This window comes from Balaenoptera acutorostrata, chromosome 15 (genome assembly GCF_949987535.1).
Source record: "Balaenoptera acutorostrata chromosome 15, mBalAcu1.1, whole genome shotgun sequence".
NCBI classification, from domain to species: domain Eukaryota; kingdom Metazoa; phylum Chordata; class Mammalia; order Artiodactyla; family Balaenopteridae; genus Balaenoptera; species Balaenoptera acutorostrata.
Window position 1 is genome coordinate 42,356,988 of NC_080078.1, and position 25,835 is coordinate 42,382,822.

The 25,835-nt window shown below is 48.0% G+C and overlaps 1 protein-coding gene across 5 annotated transcripts in view; it reads left to right on the forward strand.

The window, feature by feature from the left end:
* RIN2 (Ras and Rab interactor 2) overlaps positions 1–24,984 on the forward strand; it is a 226,810-nt gene extending 201,826 nt beyond the window's left edge. For all 5 annotated transcript variants that reach the window (XM_057529593.1, XM_057529597.1, XM_057529592.1 and 2 more), the window contains 4 exons: positions 14,222–14,527; positions 16,317–16,448; positions 20,179–20,342; positions 23,131–24,984. In XM_057529593.1, the coding sequence (XP_057385576.1) occupies positions 14,222–14,527; positions 16,317–16,448; positions 20,179–20,342; positions 23,131–23,454 (926 nt within the window). In that variant the 3' untranslated portion in view covers positions 23,455–24,984. The remainder of the gene's footprint in view (positions 1–14,221; positions 14,528–16,316; positions 16,449–20,178; positions 20,343–23,130) is intronic.
* Positions 24,985–25,835: the final 851 nt, after the last annotated feature.

Genomic DNA, 25,835 nt, shown 5'->3' on the forward strand with positions numbered 1-25,835 from the left:
AAATATATATATATATATATAATCGCTTATATGTGGAATCAAAAAAAAAAAGACTCAGATGAACTTATTTACAAAACAGAAAGAGACTCACAGACATAGAAAACACACTTATGGTTACCAAAGGGAAAGGGGGGTAGGGATAGATTAGGAGGTTGGGATTAACAGATGCACAGTGCTCTATATAAAATAGAGAACCAACAAGAACTTACTGTATAGCACAGGAAACTATACTTAATATTTCGTAATAACCTATATGGGAAAAGAGGCTGAAAAAGAAAAAAAATATATATATATATATCTATATATCTGAATCACTTTGCTAGACACCTGAAACTAACATGACATTGTAAATCAACTATACTTCAATAAAACTACAACAAATATATATATATATATATATATATATATATATATATATATATATATCTCTGTAGCCTGGCAGGACAACGCATCCCGTGTTAGTTCTCTTGGAGGGAGTTTTCTCTGGAGTTCAAAACAGCAACACACTGCAGCCCCTGGGCTGATTTGAACTGGAAACACAGCTTCTTGAAGGAGACTTCACATTATACCTGACTTGGCTGCTTGGACCAGGCTTGGACATGTTTGGGGTGCGGGGTGACCGATGGGAGCGGCAGATGGGTCTGTTCAGGGATGGAGCTTGCCTTCTGAGGGTCCGGTTGCCCACCTGATTTTGTGCTGTGTGTGTGACACGACTGTTGAGGGTCTCCTGAAGGTGCGTCTCTGCAGGTTGTGTGCAAGGAAAAGGCGTTTTTGCTGTCTTCTGAGAGGCTGGGGGGGGGGGGTTTGCGCTGCTTTGGTTGGGAGGTGCCCTTTTTACCCTCAGAAGAGGGCAGAGCCCACGGTGTGCAGCTGGGTGAGTTTCCACAGGGAACAAGCCCCAGCTCAGCAGAACATGACAGCATCCAGAGCCCCCTGGGACCCCCACCTTGTCCCCCTTCTCCCCAGAGGGTAACCACCTTGCTGGCTTCTCATCACAGAATTCAGTAAGTAGCACTGTTAGGGAGTAGGCAAAAAAAAAAAAAAAAATCAAACGGACAAGTTGGTTTGTGTACCTTTAAACGAAGTAACATATTTGGAGGTCACATGAAAGGTGTTTTCTCCAAAGTCAAGGGGAAATACTTTCTTTATAACCTCGTTGGAGGGCTGAATTGCTAGTGGTTACTTTGGCCAAGGGAACATTGAATTTGGCAAGCCATCCTTTTTTTCCAGGGCGAGAGTGTTAAGGGATTTTTTTTTTTTTTTTTTTTTTTAACTTCAGAAGATTGACTCTGAAAGGCTCATTTCAGAGACCTCATTCACTGGGCAGCAGCAGCCAAAAGAGCTACCAAACATTTCCAGGCAGTTCATAAAGCAAAACCCCAATTTCTCTTTCTGATTGGGTCCGTTTGACGAAAGCAGTAAACAGTGTGTGGTAGCAAGTGGTGTCTCTCTGTCTCTCTCTCCTTCCTTCTCCCTGTCCCTCCCTCTCTCTCCTTTGGGTTTCAGCAGCTTTTTGATTTTCTCACAAAGGAATCAAAGCCTTGTTTGTTTTCCTATGGCTTGTGCCTGGGTTGATGGGGCGTGGTTAGAGCTGGGCCGCTGGACAGAGCGCTGGAAGGAATGTGCTCCAGGATGTGCCTTAGAGATGGAAACGCCTTCGGGACAACAGAATAGCCACCCAGGTCCCCTCTGTCCCCGCCCCCCCCCCCCCCCCCCCCGCAGAGCCTGCCTCTCCGAGGAGACCAGCTCAGACCCCGAACCGGCGGGAGCAGCTTCCTCTGTGGGCGCTGATGTCAGCCCTGGGCTATGTGGCCGGCAGCGCCAACCAGCCCACGGAGAGGAGGTTCCTCCCTGGGGAACCAGGCCTTCCCTTCCTTCCCCGCCGATGCTGTGAGCACCAACCAAAGCGCCCGTCCCGGGACGCTCTCCTGCCGGCTTCTTTGTGGGTGAAGTTCAGAGAGGGTACTTGCTCTTGGAGCGCCAAATCTCCTTTTCTCCAAAAACAAATTTGAATTTGGCCAGCAGTCTTTGCTGCAAACACTTTGCTGCTCCGGGGAAGGATGCAGCTTTCCATTTAAAATCTAAGGTCATAAGGAGAAGGGAAGCTGACGTCTAGGGTGCCCCTGATTTGAGCCAGGCCGCCTGTCCAAGCGATGGCAGTGGGTCCTGGCCTCAGCCCAGTGAAGCAGGCATCCGTGTGCCGTGTAGCAAGGCAGGGCTCTGCCAGGTGGAGCGGGGTGTCCCAGGGCCACGCGGGCCAGGAATTAGCCCGTGCAGCTTCTGAACTTCCTTCTGTCGGATTCAAAGGCTTACCCTCGGTGGAGGCAGCTCAGACCGAAGCTGTCTATGGACCTGTAGGTGTGCCCAGCCCGAGCACTGCCTCACTTTTTTATTGGTTCGTTTTGGTTGTTTAGGCTTTTGCGTTAAAGCAGACACTTCATCATATCTGTTGCTTCCCCAATGAAACCATTATTCTGTTTTGAAAAGTGCAGTGAATGTGCTGGGCTTTTGAAATTAAGAGGAAGGCGAGCCAGAGCAGAAGGGGACCCGAGGAACTCATCATGCGCCCAGCTGGAGGGAAAGATGTGACCCTAATGATTAGAAAACCAATCCCCTTAAATGTGCACATTTAGATTAGGACCCTGGCAAGAAAATGGACTTAGTCTAATTGTCTGCTTTACATATTCCTAAATGAAGGGCTCACTAGTTTACTAAAAACTTGTTAATACAATGATTCCTTTAAGCCTCGTAACCAACTCAAGGTTGGTACATTTGTGTAGATTCTGTTCACGTTTTGCAAATTCAGGAATGGAGGCTGAGCTGTATATAGTGACTTGCAGAAGGTTATGCTGCTGGTAGGTAGGGGAGCTTGGATTCAACCCCTGTCTCCTCTCGGTTGTCTGCTCATTCCCACCAACCTCACTTCCTGGGAGGTTGTAATTCACTTTGAATGGATTCACTTGAATGCCACCCCCAGAATTCTAAGCCTCAAATTTGTTCAGAACAGGTGTCTACTGATGCTCAGAAGTCTTTTCAAGAATGCCAGTTGGGTTTCTCTGCTTCAGAAAAAATCTAGTCCTGCCCTCCTTTCCCACAGCTTCTGAGGGAGAGAGCTCTGAACTAGGAGGTGGGAATGTAAAGCCTAGATTTACAGAATTCCATCCTGAAAACAAGGAAGTTGGAGGAGGTATTTCACTGGTTTAACCCACGTATTATTAGTGCCATCATTCATATGTGAAAAATAACCATGTGAATGCATGGATGTATGCGTTTAGTGTTTGGATACAGTGCTAATCTTCTTCAGAGAGCAGTTCTTCAGTTGCATAGAGAAAAGCCAATGAAAAACCCGAATCGCTCTCCCCCACTGCCACTTTGTCCATGTGCTCCTGTCACAGCCCTGTAGGTCAGCACTTTCTAGGTGAGAATAAAATGATAAACAATCTCAAAGATGAAAAACTACCAGTCTAAATGGTTGTGCCCTATCGTGGAGAATTTGAATTCTGTTTAGACCACTCTTTAAAGCACTGCCACGCAAAGCCCTGACATTTGGAGGTTCTTCAATAAGAACCTCTTGGTTGATTGACATCAGCTTTGCTCTTCTGATTGGAGGATGAGATGAGTTCCCATGAGAGCCAGCTCTTTCTTGATTCCAGGGCCACATATTGTGTTTCCCTTGTGGGGACCTCTCCACCCCTGACTCTGCAAAAGTGGTACGTGGAGGGACAAACAACTGCTTTAACAAAGTGTGTAAAAGACCACTTGGCATTTTCCTCAAAAGCCCAGGATCGCTGACTTCATGGACAGAGTGAGGTGTACTCACCACCAGTGTGTCCAGCCCTGTAAGGTACTGACAAGTGTGACATCACTTGTTATCCCAACACGTGCTCCTCATTGGTGAGTTGTCACATCCCACCACTCTTGCTTCAGTCTCTTTCAACCAATGTGAGAACTTAGTCCAAACTTGCTGGTCGTGAAATCTACACTTTGCAGAACTTGTTGCATTTTTGTGGTTGTGTTTTGATTTTTTTCAAGCAAAAGAAGTTTTACTTCTGATTTGATGTTAATCTTGGGAAATCCCTCTGTTTTCAAGTCTTGTTTCAAGAAAAACACAATTTTTCCAACTCCAAAGATGTTAGTAATCCCAAATTTTCTATTTCATTCAAATTGCCCACAGATGATCAACAAAGATACAAAAAAGCCAACTGTATTCCTAAAAGTCAATAATGAAAAACAAGACAATATATTGTTTTGCTTTCTTTAATGGCTGTCAAAATGTGTATTTTCTCTGAAGAGCATTTCAATTATTTGAAGAAAAAGTATCCTTAAACTCGATTCCCACATATTTCAAAGAGAACATCAATTTACTTATGTGTGTGTGTGTGTGTTTTTAATAGAGAAATGATACTGAAATGTGGTTAATCACCAGAGAGCATAGCATGAATAAGAAAGGAGATCTGAAATCATTCCTTGGGTGTTAAACAATTAAAACTACTTTGCTTCAGATCTTTTTTTTTTTTTTTTAATGAAAGTTGTGGCCAGAGAGGCATATTGGCGCCAAGTTGAGATTAAAACCTTGACTCTGACTTCTGATCTAGTCCTTGTGTCCATATCACCTGCAAGGAGTCAGTCTCTTTGTACGTTAACAAAGGGTAGAGAGAAGGAGACAGACAGACCTCTGGCAGCATAGAAAAAGAATGCTTATAGTATTTTTGAAAATTAGTTTAAATAGATAGAAGACCGCAGCAAGAAGCCCCTCTTATTCTCCATGGGGCATCATTTGTCGTCTAATTTTTACTTCAGGGCGTCAACATTGGGTTCATTATGTCATATCAAGTAAAAGAAGGTTCACAGCCCTGGAGTTAAGAATCTCTGCCCAGGGGTCTCTGCCTCTGTGATGCTCTGAGCAAGGGCACCGTCAGAGAGCTCTGCTCTCGAGGTGGGGAAGGGGGACGGCGTCACAGAGAGTGAGGCACACGGAGGTGTCTGTGCTGGCGTGTTTCCCAACTCTATCCCTGGAATCCGCCGTCTTCAGAGAGAGAAGCACCTCCCTGGCAGGGAACGCCCCCCAGGCAAGAGAGGACTCCACGTGGGAACTGAGAGCAGGAGGCAAGGCACACTTGAAGGGCCAGGCGGACTGAAAGGGAAGCAGCAGAATCTTTGACACGGTTTCCATTACTCTGCTCCACGAAAAGGATGGCTCTGATTGGCTGTCTTGGTGAGACCAGCCCCCACAGAGGAGCCCTCATCCTCCTGGCCTCATCCCAGCCTTGCCTGGTTGGCCCAGCCTCCCGACAGGGACTACATCCTGCGGGGCCAGCCCTGCTCCCGCCACGGGCACTTATCATCCAGGCCCAGGGGGCTTCTTTGAGAAACCGGAAGTCACAGCCCACCGCCTCTGTTGAGTAGAGAGTATGTATCAAATGCATCCTGTGTTTTTAGTAGAACCAAGTGACAGCCTCCACAATAGTTGAAGAACACTTTTATGCAGAGGATCCCTTAAACCCCCTTACTGCCTCGGGAGGCCCCGTTTAGTATCCTCGGGTTTATAGATAAGGAAACAGAGCCTAGTGCCCTCAAGCCAGGATGCATGTAGGGCCGAAGCCAACTCCTGTGGAGGCCTTCCTGCCCCTCCCGTGGCGGCCACCACACCAGAGGGTCCTCCCGTCCACGTGACTCCTCAGTGATGGTGTCAGCCTGGATCACCAGCCCAAGGCCGAGCTTGCCAGATCTCTGCCGTATAAAAACGTCCCCCCAACCCCGGGACTTCCCTGGTGGCGCAGTGGTTAAGAATCCGCCTGCCAATACAGGGGACACGGGTTCGAGCCCTGTTCCGGGAGGATCCCACATGCCGCGGAGCAACTAAGCCCATGAACCACAGCTACTGAAGCCCGCATACCTAGAGCCTGTGCTCCGCAACAAGAGGAGCCACCATGAGAAGCCCATGCACCGCAACGAAGAGTAGCCCCTGCTCGCCGCAACTAGAGAAAGCCCGCACGCAGCAACGAAGACCCAACACGGCCAAAATAAATAAATAAATTTTAAAAAAAAAAGTACTCCCCTTTCCATACTCTGTTCTTCGGAAGGAGGCCCCTAGCACTGTCCACACTCAAGGGACGAGGGTAGAATTAAGTCCCACCTCCCTGAGGCCGGAGGGGCTGCATAAATTATTTAGAATTGTTCTGTAAGGAAGGTGGGTCTCTTCTCCACTGCCTTCATTTTTAACAACCTTTTACTACAAGGCACTGAAATAACTCTGGTGAATTTCGTCCATGAAACATTGCATGAGTGTAGCCTCTACGTTTACAGAATGCCCTCCCTAGAAGCCCACCAAAACGAACAAAAATATACGTGAATGATCGACCCCCACCCCAGTGCTTGTCATTTTTATTTTGGTCGTCTCTGCTGGGCTGGTGGGATCTTCCTTTAAGTGATAAAGCATCCTTTATCATTTATTATTTAAGGGCCGAAGGATGCCTTGCTGACAGTCCTTAAAGCAAACCCAGGTTACAGGACATCCCTGCGGAGGCCTCGGATGGCTGCCCCACGCCCGAGCAAGGGGCTCATCACTGGAGTCACACTTTCTGGATTCTGCAGGGCTACGGAGAAGAAACATAGTGTTCATGCAGCCACCCCAAGGAAGGATTTTCAGTTCCATTCAGAGGTCACTTGTGGAACACAACGCTACGTGTGGGCCTTGGGCTCAGGGCTGCAGACGGCTCACCCCACCCAGGTCTGGTGTGCAGAGAGCTTCTCCAGGAGGGAGGTCAAGTTTGCTCTGCGCCGTGCGTTGCAGACGCAGCAAAGAGCTCCGAGGATGCAGCAAGGGGGAGCCGTGTGGGAAGCAGGCAGGCAGGCGAGGCTTCCTGGGGATCCCTGTCATCGGGGAATGTGAGGGGCCTGCCGGGCACAGGGAACAGTGTGAGGAAAGGCGCAGCGGGCCGTTGGCTGCAGCGAGAGCATGGGCTGCTCATTCGTGGGGATGTGGCGGGAAGCAGGGACGGAGGGCAAGTCAGGGCCCATCCCTAGAGCTGCCTGAGCCTTGAAGGTGCTGGAGAGCATTTTAGAGAGATCGCCCCAGGCAGGGTAAGAGTCACACTCTTCAACAGTCGCTCCAGCCCAGGTACCCGCCAGTCAAATCAGACGCTGGCCAAAAACACCTGAGGATCCGTGTGACAGGCCGGGTGCCAGGGGCCTGGAGTGGGCAGACACAGGGCAGGGGCAGCAGCGTGACCCAGGCCCTCTGCAGCTGGTTGACCAAAAAGTGTTGGTGATGAGTTAAACCCACCCTTCATCCCACACGCTTGCTCATCTGCAGTGGGGCTGGGGGCTGTCTGTTCCCATCGCTCTGAGACACACAGCTGCCCAAGACAGCCGGCTCATCTGTGGTTTTGAGCTGTGAGATGGGGTCAGAATGAGGTAGTGACAAAGCACTGGGAGTTTCGGGGCAGGAAAACCCCGAGGGCCAGATCTTCTGTCCTTGTACCTGTGGATGGGTGGGGCTGCGGAAGAGTCGGAAGACAGGAGAGAGAAAGGTGTACACTTGTCCTTTGGTATCTGAGGGGGGTTGGTTCTAGGACCCCCGTGAATACCAAAGTTCGAGGATGCTCAAGTCCCTTATATGAAATGGTGTAGTATTTGCATAGAACCCACGCACATGCTCCCTGTACTTTAAATCATCTCCAGATTGCTTATAATACCAAAAACAGTGTAAATGCTATGTAAATAGTTGACCACATACAGCAAATTCAAGCTTTGTCTTTTGGAACTTTCCGAATTATTTTTTCCAGAATATTTCCATCCACGGTTGGTTGAATCCACTGATGTGGAACCCACAAATACCAGGGGACTGACTGTACAGGAAACCAGGCGACTTTTCTATTCATCAAACCAAGTAAACCACAGTTAATACAGAAAAAAACCAAACCAAACCAAACAGGCCTGAATCAGTAATCCTGGTGTCCTTTATCAAAGGCGTACACTTCACCGTGGAAAGGAACAGAGGGAACTGGTGATTTTTGCCCACTTACTAAGTGTCAGGTGCGTACGAGGTGCTCATTATGTAGGTCTCCCCCAGTCCTCCCGACAGTCCTATCAGGAAGCTGTGAGTGGTCCCATTTTACAGATGAGGAAGCTGAGGCCTGGAAAGCTCATCTTCTTCCCTCCAGGCCGCAAAGTAGAAAAACCACTCGTTTGGAGTTCACATCTGACCCGAGGGCCACTGGGACACAAGGTGGTCTGTCTGCTCTTCATAAGTAGTTTGTGCAGAGGGTTAGACAGGTGCTCCTGTGGCTGCCTGGGTGTCCCATCTCAGCTCGTTGAGAAGGGTGAATACATTTCCCAGCTGAAAGGTAGGGAGTGGAGGGGGCAGGGGGTGGTTTAGAGTAAGTGCTCAGGCTGGACTGTGGTTTTAAGTCCCAGCTCGGCTGCTGCTGAGCTGTGTGTGCTTGGTCACGTGTCTTAACCTCTCTGTGCCTCCGCTTCTTCACCTGCAGTCGGGTTACCAGACACCATTGTGCCCGCCCCACTGACACTCACTCCCCTGCTGGATTTCCAGCTGCCAGCACCTGCAGCATTTTCCCGACACTTCCTGGTGCCACCAGGGCGGATGGAAAGGCTGGGGGATTAAAGCCCACCCCACCCTGGGGAAGCCACCCTCAGGCAGGGACTGAAGGAAGCAGGTGTGTGAGTCCCCCAGCCGCCTCCCCCGGGGGGCCAGCTCTGAGGCAACCCTGCGCTGCATCTCCTCCCAGTGGTAACTCGGCATTGGCCGCCTCCCCCTTGCCTGCCTGCCTCCCCACCAAATCTGGTACCAATGCTTCCTGGACTCCCAGGAGAACCACTCAAATCCTTTTGTGTCTGGGTGGGCTTCTGGGAGACCTCAAATGAAGACAAATAGGGGTTATGTACTCATGTCAGTGGAAGGGTAGTTTAAAAACGTGTAAAGTACATAAAAGTGCTTGGAATGCACTGAGTCGACATCAGCCCTGATCTTTAATCCAGTTGTGTGGCCAAAGGAAACTACGTTAGCACAGAAAGAAAGAACCAGCTCGTTTTGCCCTTCCTGTACAGAGCAAGGCCCGTTGTGCCACTTCCTGGCTTCTTTGCAGTAGGAATGACCAGGTTCTCCACCGTCCAGGGAAAGTCATTTGACTGCTAAGCCTCGTGTCCATCTGCAAAATGAGGATGGCACTTGTTCCTCGTCATAGGGCTGGAGCAAGGGCTAAGATATAGCTCGGGCATCCGTACAGCCCCTTGTAACAGGAACTGTGCAAACAGACACCCGTCAATATTAGGGATGGTAAACGTTTGCATTTCACAGTTTGAGTTCCCTACAAAAAAGGCCCACCTCTTGCCAAAAAACATTAGCTTCTATTTCTTCTACTTTACTTTCTCGAAAGGATAATCAGAATGCTAGAACTTGAATACACCAAGAGGCAGTATGACCTAACTTCATCTTTGATCTTTGTCAAGCAGGTTGCGACCTGCTTCCTTTTGGACATCATGTCGTTTAGACTCTGGGTCCTGTTAGAGTCCCCGGAGAATGTTGAATATTATTTTGTTTTATTTTGACAATCGGTCAGGTTCAGAGTGCTACTTCTGTCTTGCCTGCCATGGGCGAGGAGTCGATGGCGGTTCAGAAGTTCCAGGCGGTGATGGTGAGAGAGGTGAGGTGAGATCACATGGCCAGAGTCACTGAGAAAGATGGAGACGGGCGGGCTGCCAGGCCGCCTCCTCGCACCCTTTCTAAGACACGCGCCTTCTCTGGACTTCATCTTCTGGGCTCTCACTTCCCCTACGGCAGCAGTGGGTGAGCAGGAAGTGTTCAAACAAGCAGCTGAGTGATCCTGTCCTGTGGTGGTTCCCTGTCTCAAGTCTGACTTTCTCTGGAATCTGTGCTGCTGATCAGAGTGAAGTAACAGACGTTAGGCTTCTGTCCTCATTCCTAAGAGGGGGGCGATCACTTCACAGCACCAGAGGCCGACACATTTAACTCTTCCTATAAATCACTGTGTTGGGTCACACTAGGGCAGGGAGCTCCAAGCCGATGCCCCTTAGTATTCCCCTCTATGGATGAGCTTTGGGGCCAGTTGATAGGATCTCTATAAATATTTTCAGCAAATGTATTTCCAGTTGGTGATTCAGTTAGCAATTGGTTTCTCATATTCAAACTGTTGTAGCTCAAACAGTTCTCCAGTATCTTCTTGTTTCTATGTTTGTAAATAAACACAGTTGACATAACCAGAGTTCTTGGGTTTGAATCCTGGCTACCCCTCTTGCTACCTGTGTGGCATCAATCTCCCTGGGTATCAGTTTCCTCATCTATAAAATAAATCATAGTCCTCCCGCCATGGGTTTGTTGGAGGATCTGAAAAGTCAGTGCATGTAAAGTGCCTACAACAGCATTATTCTTGGGTTTAAAGCAACCGGAGATGGTAGAAAGAAACAGACAGTAGTAATTTATAAGCCACGTTGACCGATGTGTTCTTACCTTTTGTTCTGAGCTAGCCCACATTCTGGAAGATTTTTCTGTTCCTTTTGTGTCCTAAAATCATTTTTCCCTCTTGCTTCATGAGCAGAACCTTTTTTTCCTATTGGAAAGAACCAGTTGGATACTGGGTCCCTGTCATTTGGCCTTTTTTTCTATTCATCGCGTTTATTAAGGATTTGCGGGGGTAAAGAGAGGTAGTTAGGAATAAAGTCCTGAAAAAGAATGCAAAGAGACCAGTCTTCCTTATTTCTAAATTACGGCCTTTAAAAAACGTACTAAGTTTGTTTTTGTTTTTTTCACTTGGGGTTTTAAGGGAATGGGCACATGGCAATGGGTTGTAGGTTTCAACCCTCCTAGCAGATCTCCACAGCCCCATTTGCTCCTAAGAGTGGAGTTTATGGGCTTCCCTGGTGGCGCAGTGGTTGAGAATCTGCCTGCTAATGCAGGGGACACGGGTTCGCACCCTGGTTTGGGAAGATCCCACATGCCGCGGAGCAACTGGGCCCGTGAGCCACAACTACTGAGCCTGCGCGTCTGGAGCCTCTGCTCCGCAACAAGAGAGGCCACGATAGTGAGAGGCCCGCGCACCGCGATGAAGAGTGGCCCCCGCCTGCCACAACTAGAGAAAGCCCTAGCACAGAAACGAAAGACCCAACATAGCAATCAATCAATCAATCAATCAATAAATCTTTAAAAAAAAATATTTAAAAAAAAAAAAAAAAAGAGTGGAGTTTATGGCACAAAGGCCAACGTCCCTTCCCTGGGGACAAGGATGAGTTGCTCAGGGGACCCACTCAGCCTGCTGATGACGAGCTTTCTGCTGTCGTCCCCGGAACAGCGCACAACCTTTCGGAGATGATTTGTGCGCATGCTCTGGCCCAGAGGTGACCAGCCTTGCTCGGAAGTTAAAAGTTGCCCTTGGGGTTCAAGGTCTCCAGGTGTTTTCTGTTGGTTTGATTTATCCACGTGGTTCTTGAGGTCTAACTTACATCCACAAAGTGTGCGAATCTCGAGTGCTCAGCTTGACAATTTTCACACCTGTAGCCACCACCCGGATCCAGACATCAACCGTCTCCATCCCCCCCAGAAGTGCCCCCCCCTCAGCCCTGGTTATTCCTAAGGTTGACTGCCATCCTGACCTGTCATCGTAGATTGGTTCTGCCTGCTCTTGAACTTTATGTATAAATGACGTGCTAAAGGAGACACTCTTCTGTGTCTGGCTTCTTTCACACAGATTGTATCTTGCAGACTCAGCCAGTTGTGTCTGGAGCAGCAGTGTGCTCTTCCTCACGGAATGAATCTTCTCTTGTCTGAATTCCATTTTCTGAATTCCATTGTGCGAATATATCCTTGCATCCGTGCCACTGGGATGGGCCTCGGGTGGTTTCCAGTTTTGGACTGTTATGAGTAACACTGCTGCCAACATTCATGTGCATCCTGGTTAATGATTGACATGACTTTCAACCCCCTTGGTGACCTCGTTCCTGCAGAGAGGTCACCAGGAATGTAGCTTCAGAACCTTTGGATAGAGGAATAAACTGGTGAACGTTTATGAAACACCATGAACTTTAGAACTAAGAAACCATTGACTTTGAAAAGCAGGATGATTGGTTGTATGGCCTCGAGCAAGCCATTAGGCATCTCCAAGCCTCAGTTTCCTCATCTGTAAAAAGGGCATAATTGTTGTATTATGCAAAAATAATAGAGGTATTGTAAAAATTAGATGAGATAATGATATAAAGTACTTAGACAGAGCCTAGCCTAACATTAAGCCTAGCACTCAATGTTAATTGCTGTGATTGACTTTTCATCATAGTGACCATTTGGGGTGAAGTCAAAGATGCTGTATGACTTTATATAAGTTTATTAACACAACGTAACCAATGCAAACCAAGTAATTTTTTTTAAATTAATTAATTAATTATTTATGGCTGTGTTGGATCTTCGTTTCTGTGTGAGGGCTTTCTATAGTTGCAGCGGCTTTCTATAGTTGCGGCAAGCGGGGGCCACTCTTCATCGCGGTGCGCGGGCCTCTCACTGTCACGGCCTCTCTTGTTGCGGAGCGCAGGCTCCAGACGCGCAGGCTCAGTAGCTGTGGCTCACGGGCCCAGTTGCTCCGCGGCATGTGGGATCTTCCCAGACCAGGGCTTGAACCCGCGTCCCCTGCTTTGGCAGGCAGATTCTCAACCACTGCGCCACCAGGGAAGCCCAGTAATTTGTTTTAATGCCAGATGTGAAGTGAAAATGCTGTTCTGTTTTTCTTCTTACTTCATAACCTCTTTTGCTTCAACCTTGATTTCTGTGGGTATGTCTGGTTTAGATTTCTCTCTGTCCCTGATCTTCTAATAATAGGTGATAATTTGGATTCAGTGTGATCTGAACTATGTCAGGAATTCCAAAGGCCAGAGAGGTAACTCGGCTATTTCCATGGATCTGTGGGCTTCCAAGATGAAATCACATCCAAGTGTCATATATTAGGTGTGGTTGCGACCCGTGGAGCTTTGATGAGAATGTGAAACATTTGAGATGGAAAAGCGGGTGTGGGAGAAGCAGAGAGCTTCTCACGGTACAGACCATCTTCAGACCAGACCTCCAGATTCATGGTCCTGGTCATTATACTGTCAGCCAAGAAAGCTACTCCACTGGGCAAAACCATTCCAAGAAAGAGGAAAAACTAATGCCTCCCACACCTAAAGGTGTTTCCTAACTCTGAACAGAAACACACTTCAAGACTTTAAAAATTTTTATTTTGAAGTCATTTCAGACGTACAGAAAAGTTGCAAAAAGGGTATGAAGAAATCACGTCTGCCCTTCACCCGAATTCCCCAGTGTTAATGCTTTGCCACACTTGCTTCATTCCCTGCCTTTCTCTCTGTTTACACACACGCGTGCGTACACACACACGAACATGCACACACATGCACACATTCCCTTTTATCTAAACCACGAGAGCGGGCTGTAGGCATTGTGTCCCTTTATCCCAAAATACTCAGTGGGTATTTTCTAAAAACAAGGACATCGTGTTACAAACCTGCAGTGAAATTAACTTTCAGGGAAGATGCATTCTGTGAAAAAGAGCACAGAGCTGCTCCAGACACAGCTGGCTGAGTCTCCAAGATTCAGTCTGTGTGAAAGAAGCCAGATTCACTGTTAACAATATTATCTAATCTGCAGACTTTATTCAAATCTCATCTAATGCCCCACTCATGTCCTTTATATATAACAAATGACATAAAGACTTTTTATGTTCCAGAATCCAATCCGAGATACCATGTGTATTTAACTGAATTTGTTTTCGTCAGGAAATATTTTAAGGGAGCTGGAACGCTTGCTATTAGCAAATCCTTCCTTTAACATAACACATTTGCTTAACTGTCCACTGGACCCTCAGTGGAAGGACTGGGTCGAAAGAATGTCTTCTAGAATATTCACCTGTGCTTATGGGTGAGGAGGTGTAAAAGCAGTTAAAGCCAAGTGTATTCAATTGTATGGACTGCATGCAAGAGAGACTGTAAGACTGTTAGGGAAGATTCATTCTTCCTGGCTCTACTGAAGAGAAAAGGTTGGCGCATGAGTGACGTGGCGCTAAATTTTGGCTGGTTGGGTGTGTAGTTCGGACGCATCTGCCCGATAACCAATGCACTAAGTTGCAGGTGTCCATTCCCAGAAAGCAGACCTTGCATTTCTTCATTTTTCAGACGATGGTCACAGTAGCTGTGCTTTCTTTGGCAGATGTGGTATTGGAAAAAGCCATGCACAAGTGCATCCTGAAGCCCCTGAAGGGCCACGTCGAGGCCATGCTGAAGCACTTCCACGTGGCCGACGGCTCATGGAAACAACTCAAGGAGAACTTGCAGCTCGTGCGGCAGAGGAATCCACAGGAGCTGGGCGTCTTCGCCCCCACCCCTGACTTTGTGGACGTGGAGAAAATCAAAGTCAAGTTCATGACCATGCAGAAGATGTATTCACCAGAAAAGAAAGTCATGCTGCTGCTGAGGGTCTGTAAGCTCATCTACACCGTCATGGAGAACAACTCAGGTGAGGCCACACCGTCTGGGCTCTTGGCCTCATGATGGGGCTGGGACATGTCAGGCTTTCTGATTCCCAACTGCTCTTCCTTTCAGTTTCTTGACTTCACCAAGTGGCTCACAAAAATACAAGTGTTACTCTGGTGTCTGGCAAATTAGTCCACGTGCAGCAAACAGCACCAAAAAAGTAAGCGGAGGAGGGCAACAAGATTTTTGTACGATGCCGGATTATAAAAGATTTAGTTCAGGGTAGTGGATACAGAGTCAGTCTTGGGAGTCTGAGTTCAGATCCTAGCTCTGCGAATGGGTTCATTAACTGTGGGGCTTTGACCACCATAATCAACCTTCCGAGCTGCGGTTCTGCACCTGTCGTGGGTATGACCCCATCCTTCCTCCTAAGGTGCAGATTAGATGGGACAACGCATGCATAGCCCCAAGCATGGTGGAAATAGTTATGATTATTCCTGTTGTTACTACATTTTGGCCAGTGAGGGTTTGTGTCGGTGATTTACAGCATCTGTCAGAAACTTGGAGCATTCAGCTATAACGTGGCTTCATCATAGCCATATCATTGGCTCTCCCTTCTTTGCTCCAAACTGATGCAGTGTAGTAGGAATTCACATAAGTCAGCCCTCGGGTTTCCCGTGCGCTGCTCCTTGTCGGTGCAGGAGTGACGCTGATTCATGGGTAGCCATGAGCCCTGCAGTGCTCCAGGTCTTGGGTGAGCCTTTTTAATTCCGTGGATGGTCACAACTTTTCCTCTGAGTGTAATCGCTTGATGCACAAGCAGCGGAGAGAAAACACAGGCTCTGTTACCCATGGCTGGAGGAGGTTGCCGTGTGCAAGCACTTCGCAGATTGTTAGGCAGAGACGTTAACACACGCGCTCCAGAGCTGGGGATGCTAATGAACGGCACCGCTGCAGTTTGAAGCATGCTTCACACGCAAGAAGTGTACTTTCTGCAGTCCGTGAAATCGTTTATAAAACGTCCCCCAAATTATATCTGCACAGGATTCTGTTCTTCTCAGGCACAGTTTCTCAGTCCCAGCACTAATGACATTACACCCGGAGAATTCTTCATTGTGAGGCTATCTCGCTTCCTGTAGGAAGTTTATCGGCATCCAGATGCCATGAAAAATGTCTCCAGACAAAGCCAGACTCCCCTGGTGGGGGTGGGGGGGAGCAAAATCACCCCTAGTTGAGAATCTGCATTGTCATAAAAAGTAGCAGTAAAGACTAAACATTTTTCGCCAGATATTAATCGTATATATCTATTCAGTGTACACCGAATGAGTACATTTAACTCACATTGAAGACAGAGAAGGAACAAGTTATTCCTTTGCTCGAGTTTGGTTCTGTCACTAAGTTTTGATTACTTTGCACAGAAAGCAACAGGAAACAAGACACAAAGGAGTAACAGCATTAAGTAGACACTTCCGCAAATGGTTTATCGTGTCACTTGCTAAAAAGTTTAAACTCTATCAAAGTACTCTTTAAACTCTTTCAAAGTTCTATTGCGTAGGTTGATGCAAATCATGGAAATGGGGAGATTTCCATGATCCTGTGTTCATTGACTCAAACATCCATTCTGAAATTGTGAGTTAGGGTTGGTCTCTGACGTGGGCAGTGGGGAGAGGCCCAGGCCCTGTAGGATTCCAGAAACACCCATCTCTCTTTATGAATAGCTCACTTCCCCAGCATGACTCCTCGCTGTCTAATAAAAGCAGCAAGTAGGATATGAAAGGAAGAAATGTTGATAAAAATATCCCCGTCTGTCTCCCCCTTTCTTCCTACTCCAGGGAGGATGTATGGAGCCGATGACTTTTTACCGGTCCTGACCTATGTCATAGCCCAGTGTGACATGTTGGAACTGGACACAGAGATTGAGTACATGATGGAACTCCTGGACCCATCCCTGTTACACGGAGAAGGTAACAGCCTTTTGAAGAACTGGGAGGATCTGGGTGCTTTTCTTCAGTTTCATTTTCTTTTTTTTTTTTAAATTGAAGTTCACGTGACATAAAATTACCATTTTAAAGTGAACAATTCAGTAGCATTTAATACATTCACAATTGGGGGCAATCCTCCACCTCTTTCCAGCTCCAAAACATTTTCATCCCCCAAAATAAAATCCCAGGCCCATTTGGCACTTCTGTGGGTGCTTTTCTGACATCTTCAGGGTTAACGGCCATTTTAATTTTGTTCATTTATAAGAATGTGCTGACTTTTTTTTCGGATTACAAAAGTAATACATGTTCATCGCAGAAAATTTGGAAAAGTCAGAAAAACACACAAAAAATGCAACCCTGCCATAGTTATACTTCACCCAGGTTGGTTAAGTGCAATAAAAAATACCGTTCAGTAGAATAAATGCAATTTTTTAGAAGAAATGGTTTCTTTGATTCCAAGGGAAAGCTATAAACTTTCTTTGGAGAATAATTCCACTGCCGGCACAACCGCCCGCTGTCAGCGAATCGGACAAAGCTCTGTCTTTTGTTTTCATCTTTATTTTTTAAATTTGGTTTTCAAGACGAAAACAGCATTAATTTCCTTTTCTATTTAAAAAAAAGAATCTGCTCATCATTAACATAAAACTACAGAGGAGTAAAATCTGGGCGGTTTGCTTTCGATTTACTTTGTCGGTTCAGTCTCCTTCTTGTATCTACATGTCTTCGCGGGAATTCCTCTCCTTACACGTTTATCACAGAAATAATTGGGGTGTTTGTCACTGTGACGCACAGGCTTGGAATAACTAGGACTCTTGTGTGACCTTGTCTTCTTAAAGGGGAGCAGATCGGAACCTATTCATCCTGGTGCATCCTGACGGTCCATTTCCTTGTGTCCCTGTTGGAGCCCAGATAGACCCTGAGTGATGAATTGTTGCATAACATTTTTTCTCTCCAGTGAGTTTTAGTCTGGGCCTGAGTAAAAAGGTCCATCCACGTGCTGATGGGATTCCCCAGGGAATGCATCATCCCAGGATTTTCCCTGGAGGAAACTGCAGTGCAGTGTCACCCCCGAGTGTGTACATTCGTTCACTAAGTCCCCAGTGCCCGGCTTCCGTTCAGAGTGTCTGATCTCCATGGAGCCCTGAGGGTCCCCCTTCCGTCCCTGTAGGGACAACGCTGACTCCGGACCAGTGATGAATATCTTCATCCTGTGAACAAGCCTCTCCATCCCTTTACCTCTCCCCCATTTATCTCCCCTCATTAATATTCACGACGCTGAGGCCAGACCCTCTGGCCAGACCCTGCCTGGGGCATTCCTCCCCTGCTCTGCCCTGGGATTTCCAGGAGGGGAGAAGCATGTGGCTCTGTCCAGGGACCAAAAGGAAACATACATCTGTCTCTGTCCCATGCTTTCCTTTCTTCCACTGCATTATTATTATAATTTTATATGCATCTGGGATTTTTTTGAGCTTCAATCATGTTTAATTCTAGTAAAAAGTGTGCTGAACTCTTGGGGCTTTGGGGGAAGGGCATGCCAGTTTCCCTCAGAAAATTACCATTCTGTTGCTGACAGAGTGTGCTTAGGACAAACATACGCTTACATCATGTGGCCTGAGGGTCGAGACAGCCACTTCCTGCCACCTTTCCCATCGTTTCCCCGGAGCGAGGCACTGCCCTGGCCACTGTGTCGGTGACAGATGGGCGGGTGGCAGTCCTCAACTCCAGGAATCACAGAGAGAGACAAGGACCCAGCTAGCAAAACTACAGCGCAGCCAGCAAGCTCGGGTTTTCAGTAGAGCCTGCTTCCACTCAGCCGTGTCCTGGTTTCTCTGCCGTCTTCCTGGGAGAGCAGGGCGGCCCCGTCGGGCGGCCGTGGTTGCAGACCAGGCCCGCCCCTCAGACCGGAGCTCTGCAGTCTGGGAGGAAGAGGCAGCCAAGCAGAGATGCACTGCCGGTCCAGCCCTGCATCCTGCCCTACTGCCCAAAGCCCTCTTTGGTTTGCGGGTCGGCAGCCCACATCTGTTTTCTGCTGTTTAAGCAGGTAGTTTCATTTGCGGAAAAGGCGTCATAGAATCCCTTTTACGTGCACAGCCCTGCTGGCAGGGTTAGAGTTCTGCAGAAATTTAAACCTTCCTCTAATTGCATCCACATGTTTCAAAGTGTGGTCAGTTTTGTGCTTCCAGCATTTGGAGTTTTCTCCATAGCGGCCTGAACTTGGAGCCATGGAGTCTAAAATTTGACGTTCAGAGGAAACAGTCCCCTCCCAAGCTCAACTGTCATGGTCCCTCCAAGTCTGAGCTCCAATCCTGACACCTCCACAAGCCTCTCTTAAGTATTAAGTCCATATTGGTTTCTCCTGAAATCCTCTGTGTGGCATTTAAATTCCACACTACTGAGTTTCCCACTCAATCATGTGATTTGTTCATAGGGAAAATATTTAGTAAAAATCAGCCACTCAAAGCGCTGTACTCCAAATCTCTGCCAGTGACCTGAAAGCCACAAAACTGTGTTTCTTTCTCAGTATGAGTCACAGGGGGGCGTTCAGCTCGTTTCCTAGATGGTGGACCAGTTGCCATCTTGAATGTTGTCACCTGTTGACCAGAGAGAAAGTTCTCCAGGGTCTTGTGTTAGCAGGTAAATACTTTGGCCATGAAAGAGATACTTGCAGACAAAACTCATTAAACCACAACTAACTTCTGGTCCCTGCATGAATAAACCGCCAGTGTCCGTTTTCTTTAATACATTTATAGAGCAGGGACTCTGATTCTAATTTTTACAAACCCACCCCTGCTCTGTACCTGGCTCACGGTGGAGATTCCATAGGTATTTGGACAAAGAATGCCTCTCAATTGATGATGTGCTGTGCCCAATTAGGGAATTTGTAATAAATGTTTGGGGCGCCCCCTAGTGTTTCTCTAGCATACAGCTTACAAGTTTCAGGAAGGCACCTAATTATAGTTCAGGACCAAACTGTGAACACATTTATGTTTCTCAGAGTGTTGTAAATCTTTTTAACACTCCCCCAAACATGGACATCGTTCCCAAATGCACCAGCAAAGGGGCATCACTTGCTTTTCCTTGTAAATTACTCTTTCCTGCATGTCGTGTTATGAGAGTCCCCAGGTAAGGGTAAGAAAGGGAATCGGGAGGGAGATGTTATTTTGAAGAATCCATATTATCGTGAGCACACATGTGTATTGTGTATTCCTTTCAAAGTGTATAGTTTACTCAAAATTTAGAAAAGAGTAATTCCTAAAGGAAAAGCCCCAAAGCAGGTGTTGCCAGAAGTAGGTGGATTCCTATTCCTGTAGTAAAGGGTTCTGGCCTCGGAAAGGTGGACCCTGCCGTCCTCACACGCCTCCCCACCTGCATCAGGCCCCAGCACCCTGACCTTTTCTGGCAAAGCATTTTCACAATTGCGCTTAGATAATAGAGATTCTGTGTGTCTCACCCGTTGGAATGGAAATTCCATCAGGGAAAGCAGGGCGTGGTCCGCAGTGCCATGGGCGGTGGCCCAGGCCTGGGTCAGCCGTACATCCATGGAGACGGATGCAGGAATGGATGGGTTAGGATGTGCTCTTATGTGGTCCCTCAAGGAAATGCATGTGGAAGAGAAGGAAAAAATGCCGAACCGGACCTCCAACTCTGTGGTCCCCCAACTGTTGTCCAACTGGTAAATCCGTGGAGAACTCATTCTTTCCACCCTTTCCAGGAGGCTACTACCTGACCAGCGCCTACGGAGCACTTTCCCTGATAAAGAATTTCCAGGAAGAGCAGGCAGCGAGACTTCTCAGCTCTGAGGCCAGGGACACCCTGAGGCAGTGGCACAAGCGGAGGACCACCAACCGGACCATCCCCTCAGTGGACGACTTTCAGGTACGTGGCCGGCAGTGGGGACAGACTCCTGCTGCTTCCTTTGTCCTTGGGAGGCAGAGCTGGCTCACGGCGCACGCAGCTCAGGCCACCTGAGGGCCTCCCTTCGTCGGACCATCTGGTGGAAGAGGGGTATTTTAAACCACCCTCTGACCTTGTTGTTTCACTTCTCTGTTTTCCTTAAATTAAAAGAATATATATATGTGTGTGTGTGGATTTGGCCCAACTTTTGCTGCCCTGAAGAAAACAGAGTCAAATTAGGGCAGGATTTCCTCCAGAACGTTCAGCGTGGATACTGACCACCTGAGCTCACAGGAAGCCAGAAGGAAGGATGCTCTCAGCACAGGTGGCAGATGGGAGACTGGGAGGTGGAAGCAGCCGTGTGAGGCCCTGCACTTGACCTGGTCTCTCTGAGAAGAGGGACGCCTCTCCTTTTTCATCTCGCCACCCCCCCAAAACAGAAGACCCCAGCATCCCATCAGCAGCGTCAGCTCTGGCAGCTGATCAGGGCCAGAGTTGAAGAGTGAGCATCTGGGCCAAGTCCTGCCTGGATCCCCTTCCAGAATTTTCTGTGCCCCTGAGCTGGTCCCTGGGAAGGGGAGTTCCCACAGAGCTTGCTTCCTAGAGAGGAGAGAGGCAGGTTGAGGCTATAGAAATCTTGACCCAACACAGGAACTCTTGATTTGCTCACAGTCTATGAAATGATGAGTTAAGTCTGCAGATGTCTTCAGATAATATTTCAAAAGTTTCAAATAGGATTGTAAACCCTGACCGTGCTTTGTGTCCACGTGCCACGTGGTGAATTTCCAAGCAGGACAGATTTGCTCCATGTCCAGATTCACCTTCCTTGCCCTTCTTGCCTTTTTAATGCTCTGAAAACACTCAAAAGGTACATTTGGTTTAAAGCCGCCCATCGTGGAAAGGCAAGGTCAGCAAGGTTTTCTCCAAGATAGGAGCGTTCCCAGAAATTCCTTCCCAGGCGCATAAATCTAAGGAGCAAGAAGGCATCCTGTGCGCCCCCCACCCCTTGGATTGTTGAAGAACCATCCACGTGTCGAGCGATTTAGCATCCGCAGGCCCTTGGAATGTGGCGACTGTTGGCCATCTGGGGAGGGGGTTCCTAAGGCCACACAGCCTCTGGGGAGAAGAACGGAAGAAGAGAAAGAAGAAGGGATAAAAACGCATCCTTCCACCTCCCCACCTGCCATTAGCCCCTTCCCCCAGTCCCCTCTCTCCATCTGGAGCTTCTAACCTAGAACCCCCAGAGTCCACGCCTTGTGCACACCCCTCCCCACTGGCCTCACTCACCTCAGAGATGCACATCTTCTAAGAACAGACCCAAGATGGGAATTGTCAGCATTCAGCTTGGCTGTAGAAGCCAAAGCCAGGAAGCATAGCTGCACTTGGAACTCCTAAGTCAGGGTCACAGACACACACATCTGCTCACGCTGGAGAAGCAGCACACCTCACCTCCGTGGTCGAGACACCAGAACGCTGGCCCTGCCACTCACTCGCTGTGTGGCCTTGGGCAAGTTCCTTAACCTCTCTGTGCCTCAGTTTCTTCACTGGTCAAACAGGGATAGTGTAGGCCTCCTTCACAAGGTTTTTTTTTAGGAGTCAGTGAGTAAATGCATACCATGTGCAGGCCGTGTGCTGAGGGGGCGGTATGGGAGAGGAGGGTTGGTGAAACCGGGCATGTGTGTACCCAAAGGTGCCCTGAAATGTTCCAGTTCAAGAGCGTCGGTGTTATCATCCGTGTGCAGGGTACACTGGCCTTCCCAAGAGCTCTCTTTTCTATCATCTGAGGAAACCCTCAGGGTAACCGTGTAGGACCCCCGGCAGAGAGCCCCACTCCCCGTTACTCCTGAGTAGGGCGGCCAGATTTCGAAAAGGAAGATGTATTTGTTTTCTGTCTGAAAATCAGATTTAACTGGGCGTTCCCTATTTTATCTGGTAACCCCACTCCTTAGGAAGTAGAACTGCAGAATGACCCAGGGCCACAGACTCTCAGAGGGCCGGGCAGGAGCCTGGGATGCCCCGCACCTCGTCCGGGCCCCGGGTCGGTTCTGTTCCGTGAAGCCGCTCGCCTGGTGCTGCTTGCTATCCGGGGCCTGCAAACACCCCCCAGCCTGCAGCCCCCACCTCCACAGCACCGCCCTGCACCCAGATGCACCCTGCATCTCCCAGGCCTTTCCACGGAATCCACAAGCCCTGCCGACTTTCCCACACAGCACTCAGAGCCACCTTGTGTTGGGTTGAACCATGTGAAGTTGCCAGTGGGGGAGGGGAAGGATGGTCAACCGTCCGCAGTATCTCGTGGTCCAGCCTAACGCCATCGCCCCTGCTTAGGCTTCATAAAAAGGAGTCCAAAGCGAATAGAGCATGTGCTCTTGTGTCTACGTATATTAACATGTCTCCTGCTCCTGACTCCTGGCTCTTCTGACGTTTGGTTTGTTTTTCAAGCTGGGAATAAACCCGGCGTCAGATCTGGTTGACACTCTTAACCAGGGATTTCTCAGCCCAGCTTTATGAGAGGGACTGAAAGGTGAGAGCAGGGCTGAACGGACTTCCTCCTGCATCTTGTATTGGGGACGAATTAAAGTCCATGCAGTTGTCCCACCATCCCGTTTCACATCAGCCTCTTCCCCTGTAACTTGGGGGCCTCGTGTCCTGACCCTGGACATCCCGGCGAGGCTCACCCATGAGGCCTCTCCCTGGCGTCCCCCGGCTCACCTGCGCCATCTCGCTTCCTCTTCTGACGCCACCCCTGCACCTCTCTTTCCACCTGCAGAATTACCTCCGGGTTGCATTCCAGGACGTCAACAGTGGCTGCACGGGAAAGACCCTCCTCGTGAGGCCTTACGTCACCACGGAGGACGTGTGTCAGCTCTGTGCCGAGAAGTTCAAGGTGGCCGACCCCGAGGAGTACAGCCTCTTCCTCTTCGTGGACGAAACGTGGCAGCAGCTGGCAGAGGACACGTACCCTCAGAAAATCAAGGCCGAGCTGCACAGCCGGCCACAGTCCCACGTCTTCCACTTTGTCTACAAGCGCATCAAGAAGGATCCTTACGGCGTCATCTTCCAGAACGGGGAAGAAGAGCTCACCGCCTCCTAGGAGACACGCGAGGCTTCCCAGTGGTGCATCCAAAGAGGGGAGTTAGGAACCTAGCCTCTGGCTTCCACGTGCTTGTGCTTGAAAAGCAGTCACCTCCTTGGGGACCGCTCGGTTCAGTGACGGAGCCATCCACGGGCCGACTTGGCCAAGGGCACCTTTAGCCACGACGCCCAAGCACAGTAGCTGAGGTTCATGAAACAGTAGGATCCGTCCTTCAGAGATGGAGAACTGCATCTGATGGTTCAGGTGTCCCGGGATCGTTTGCTGCCTACCCCCAGCCAGGTACTGGGTTGGCTCACGCGTATGTATGCGTACTGAATAAACACTTAAGGTACAAGCTCTTCTCTTGAGTTCAACAGCAGGCGTTTGACAAGACTGTCCGATGCGGTGCATCAAGGACCTCTCAGTTCAGTGGGTGCCTCCATCCTCTCCTTCCTTCCTTTCTTCTTCTTTTCTTTTCTTTTCTTTCTTTTTTTTTTACGAAGAGCCTTTGCGTTTTTATATATTTCATAGAAATTTTTATAGCAGTTGCAGGTAAACTGTCAGGATTGGTTTTTAAAATATTTTTGTAACTTTAAGATATTCTATAATTATGCATGTGATTTTTAACATTTAATATGCAAAAAGAAATCTCTTGCTGGATTTGAGAGTATTGCATTTTAAAAGTCTCTCTTCTGTAACTGGATGTTTGGGCAGCTTTGTGGGGAGAGACTGCTGGGTTTCTTACAGCGATGTATTATTACTGACACTGGCCACAGAATGCCTTTGGAAATCCGACGTACTGTTATTACCTTGTTCACGCTCAGCGGTATCGCGTTGTTTTGTGTTTTCACCAAGTAATGCTGGGGATCAGGAAAGAAATGAATGTAGAGAGAGGTCGAGAGGGAAATACAGACTCTAACAGAGGACTAAGGGGTGGAGTCTGCTGGTTCAGGCTCCTTGAAGGAAGTGGGAAAAGGAGATAAAAGGAACCACCTATGCTGAAAATACTGTAAATATGCAGTGAGATTTGCAAAATCTGTCCCATGTTATTTGCTTTCGGAAGCAATTTTGAAAACCCGATGAGGAAAAAAAAAAATAAGAACACCACTTTTTTATTTTCCTTTTCCACAGAAATCAAAACTAACAGCATCAAATTATTTTGGGCAGAAACCACGTAATGTGAGTTTCACTGAGTTAAATAAATGCCATTTGGAAAGGAGTTTGCAAATGCACCAAAAAGCCAATCTGTGTTGTAGAATGTGTGGCGAAGTTAAATTTCTGTTTTACGAAACCTGTTTGGGCGGGGGCTTGGGGGGGGCGGTTTGCACAGAGGATGAGGGTCTTGTATCAATGTAACAAAGGTAGTTACAAAAACATGTTATTGTACTGTGTAAGGATGCGTAGTCATCTAATTTTGTTGGCTTTGTACCTTGTACCTTTTTAAGCTTTTGCTGTACATGTGGAACCCTCAACACATACTGTGTTGTACTTCCTTTTGTAAATGATTTTTTTAATGGAATTTTGCACATAATACATTGTAATACTGTACGATAATCATGTGTGAAAATAATTCTTGAAATATTCTTCAGTTGTCTTTTTCCTTTGAGAAGCAGAATGTGATTATGCACCAGAGAATGTTATGTAAATCTGGAACCCACGCCAGTGTTTGTGGTTAGATAATCCATAGAGAGGAAACAGAAAAGTTGAAATTTTTTCAGCAAGCTCATGTTCTGACAGAAGCAGAAGGAAAAGATCGTGTTCTAACCTGAAAGGATTTGGTGTTATCTGGGACAGTCCTTGGCTTAGTTGGACCAAGAGAACATCACAGCTTATCAGAAGAGCCCTGCAGACACCCCGCCCTGGTCTTTTTTTTTTTTTTTTTTAATGTAACCTCCAAAGTGCCCCGGCTGAGAGTTCAGGGCTGTGTCAAAATCAACACGGCAGAGGCTGGCCTCTTCCTGGTGCTTGGCAATGGCTTGATAGGTCCTTGTTGACTGAACGAACTTTCTAACCCGTCAGTAGGATGGATGCTTAAAGATCAGAACCGTGGCTGAGCCGACTGCCTGCTTTGCATATTTACAATGAATTCAGAGTGACAGTTCAGTCCCTGTAGTTTAAGATCATCACACTCTCCTTGTCCTCCAAAGTCAGTACACTGCTGACTTAAAGCGGGTCACTGTGCCTGAATGGGAGACAGCCGGAGTAAACTTCAGTGAGATCAAAAAAGGATGCTAGTGCGAGCAGAAGAAAACATCACAAGACAGCCCCTGGTTTTGTCGTTGGGCAATGTTTCCATGCTAAAATTACAGCTTCACATGCGTCTTCACTTTTTTCCCCACGCCGACATTTCTCACTTCTCAAATTGCCAGGAAACAGATTTTGGGGCAGTTTGGAAGGAA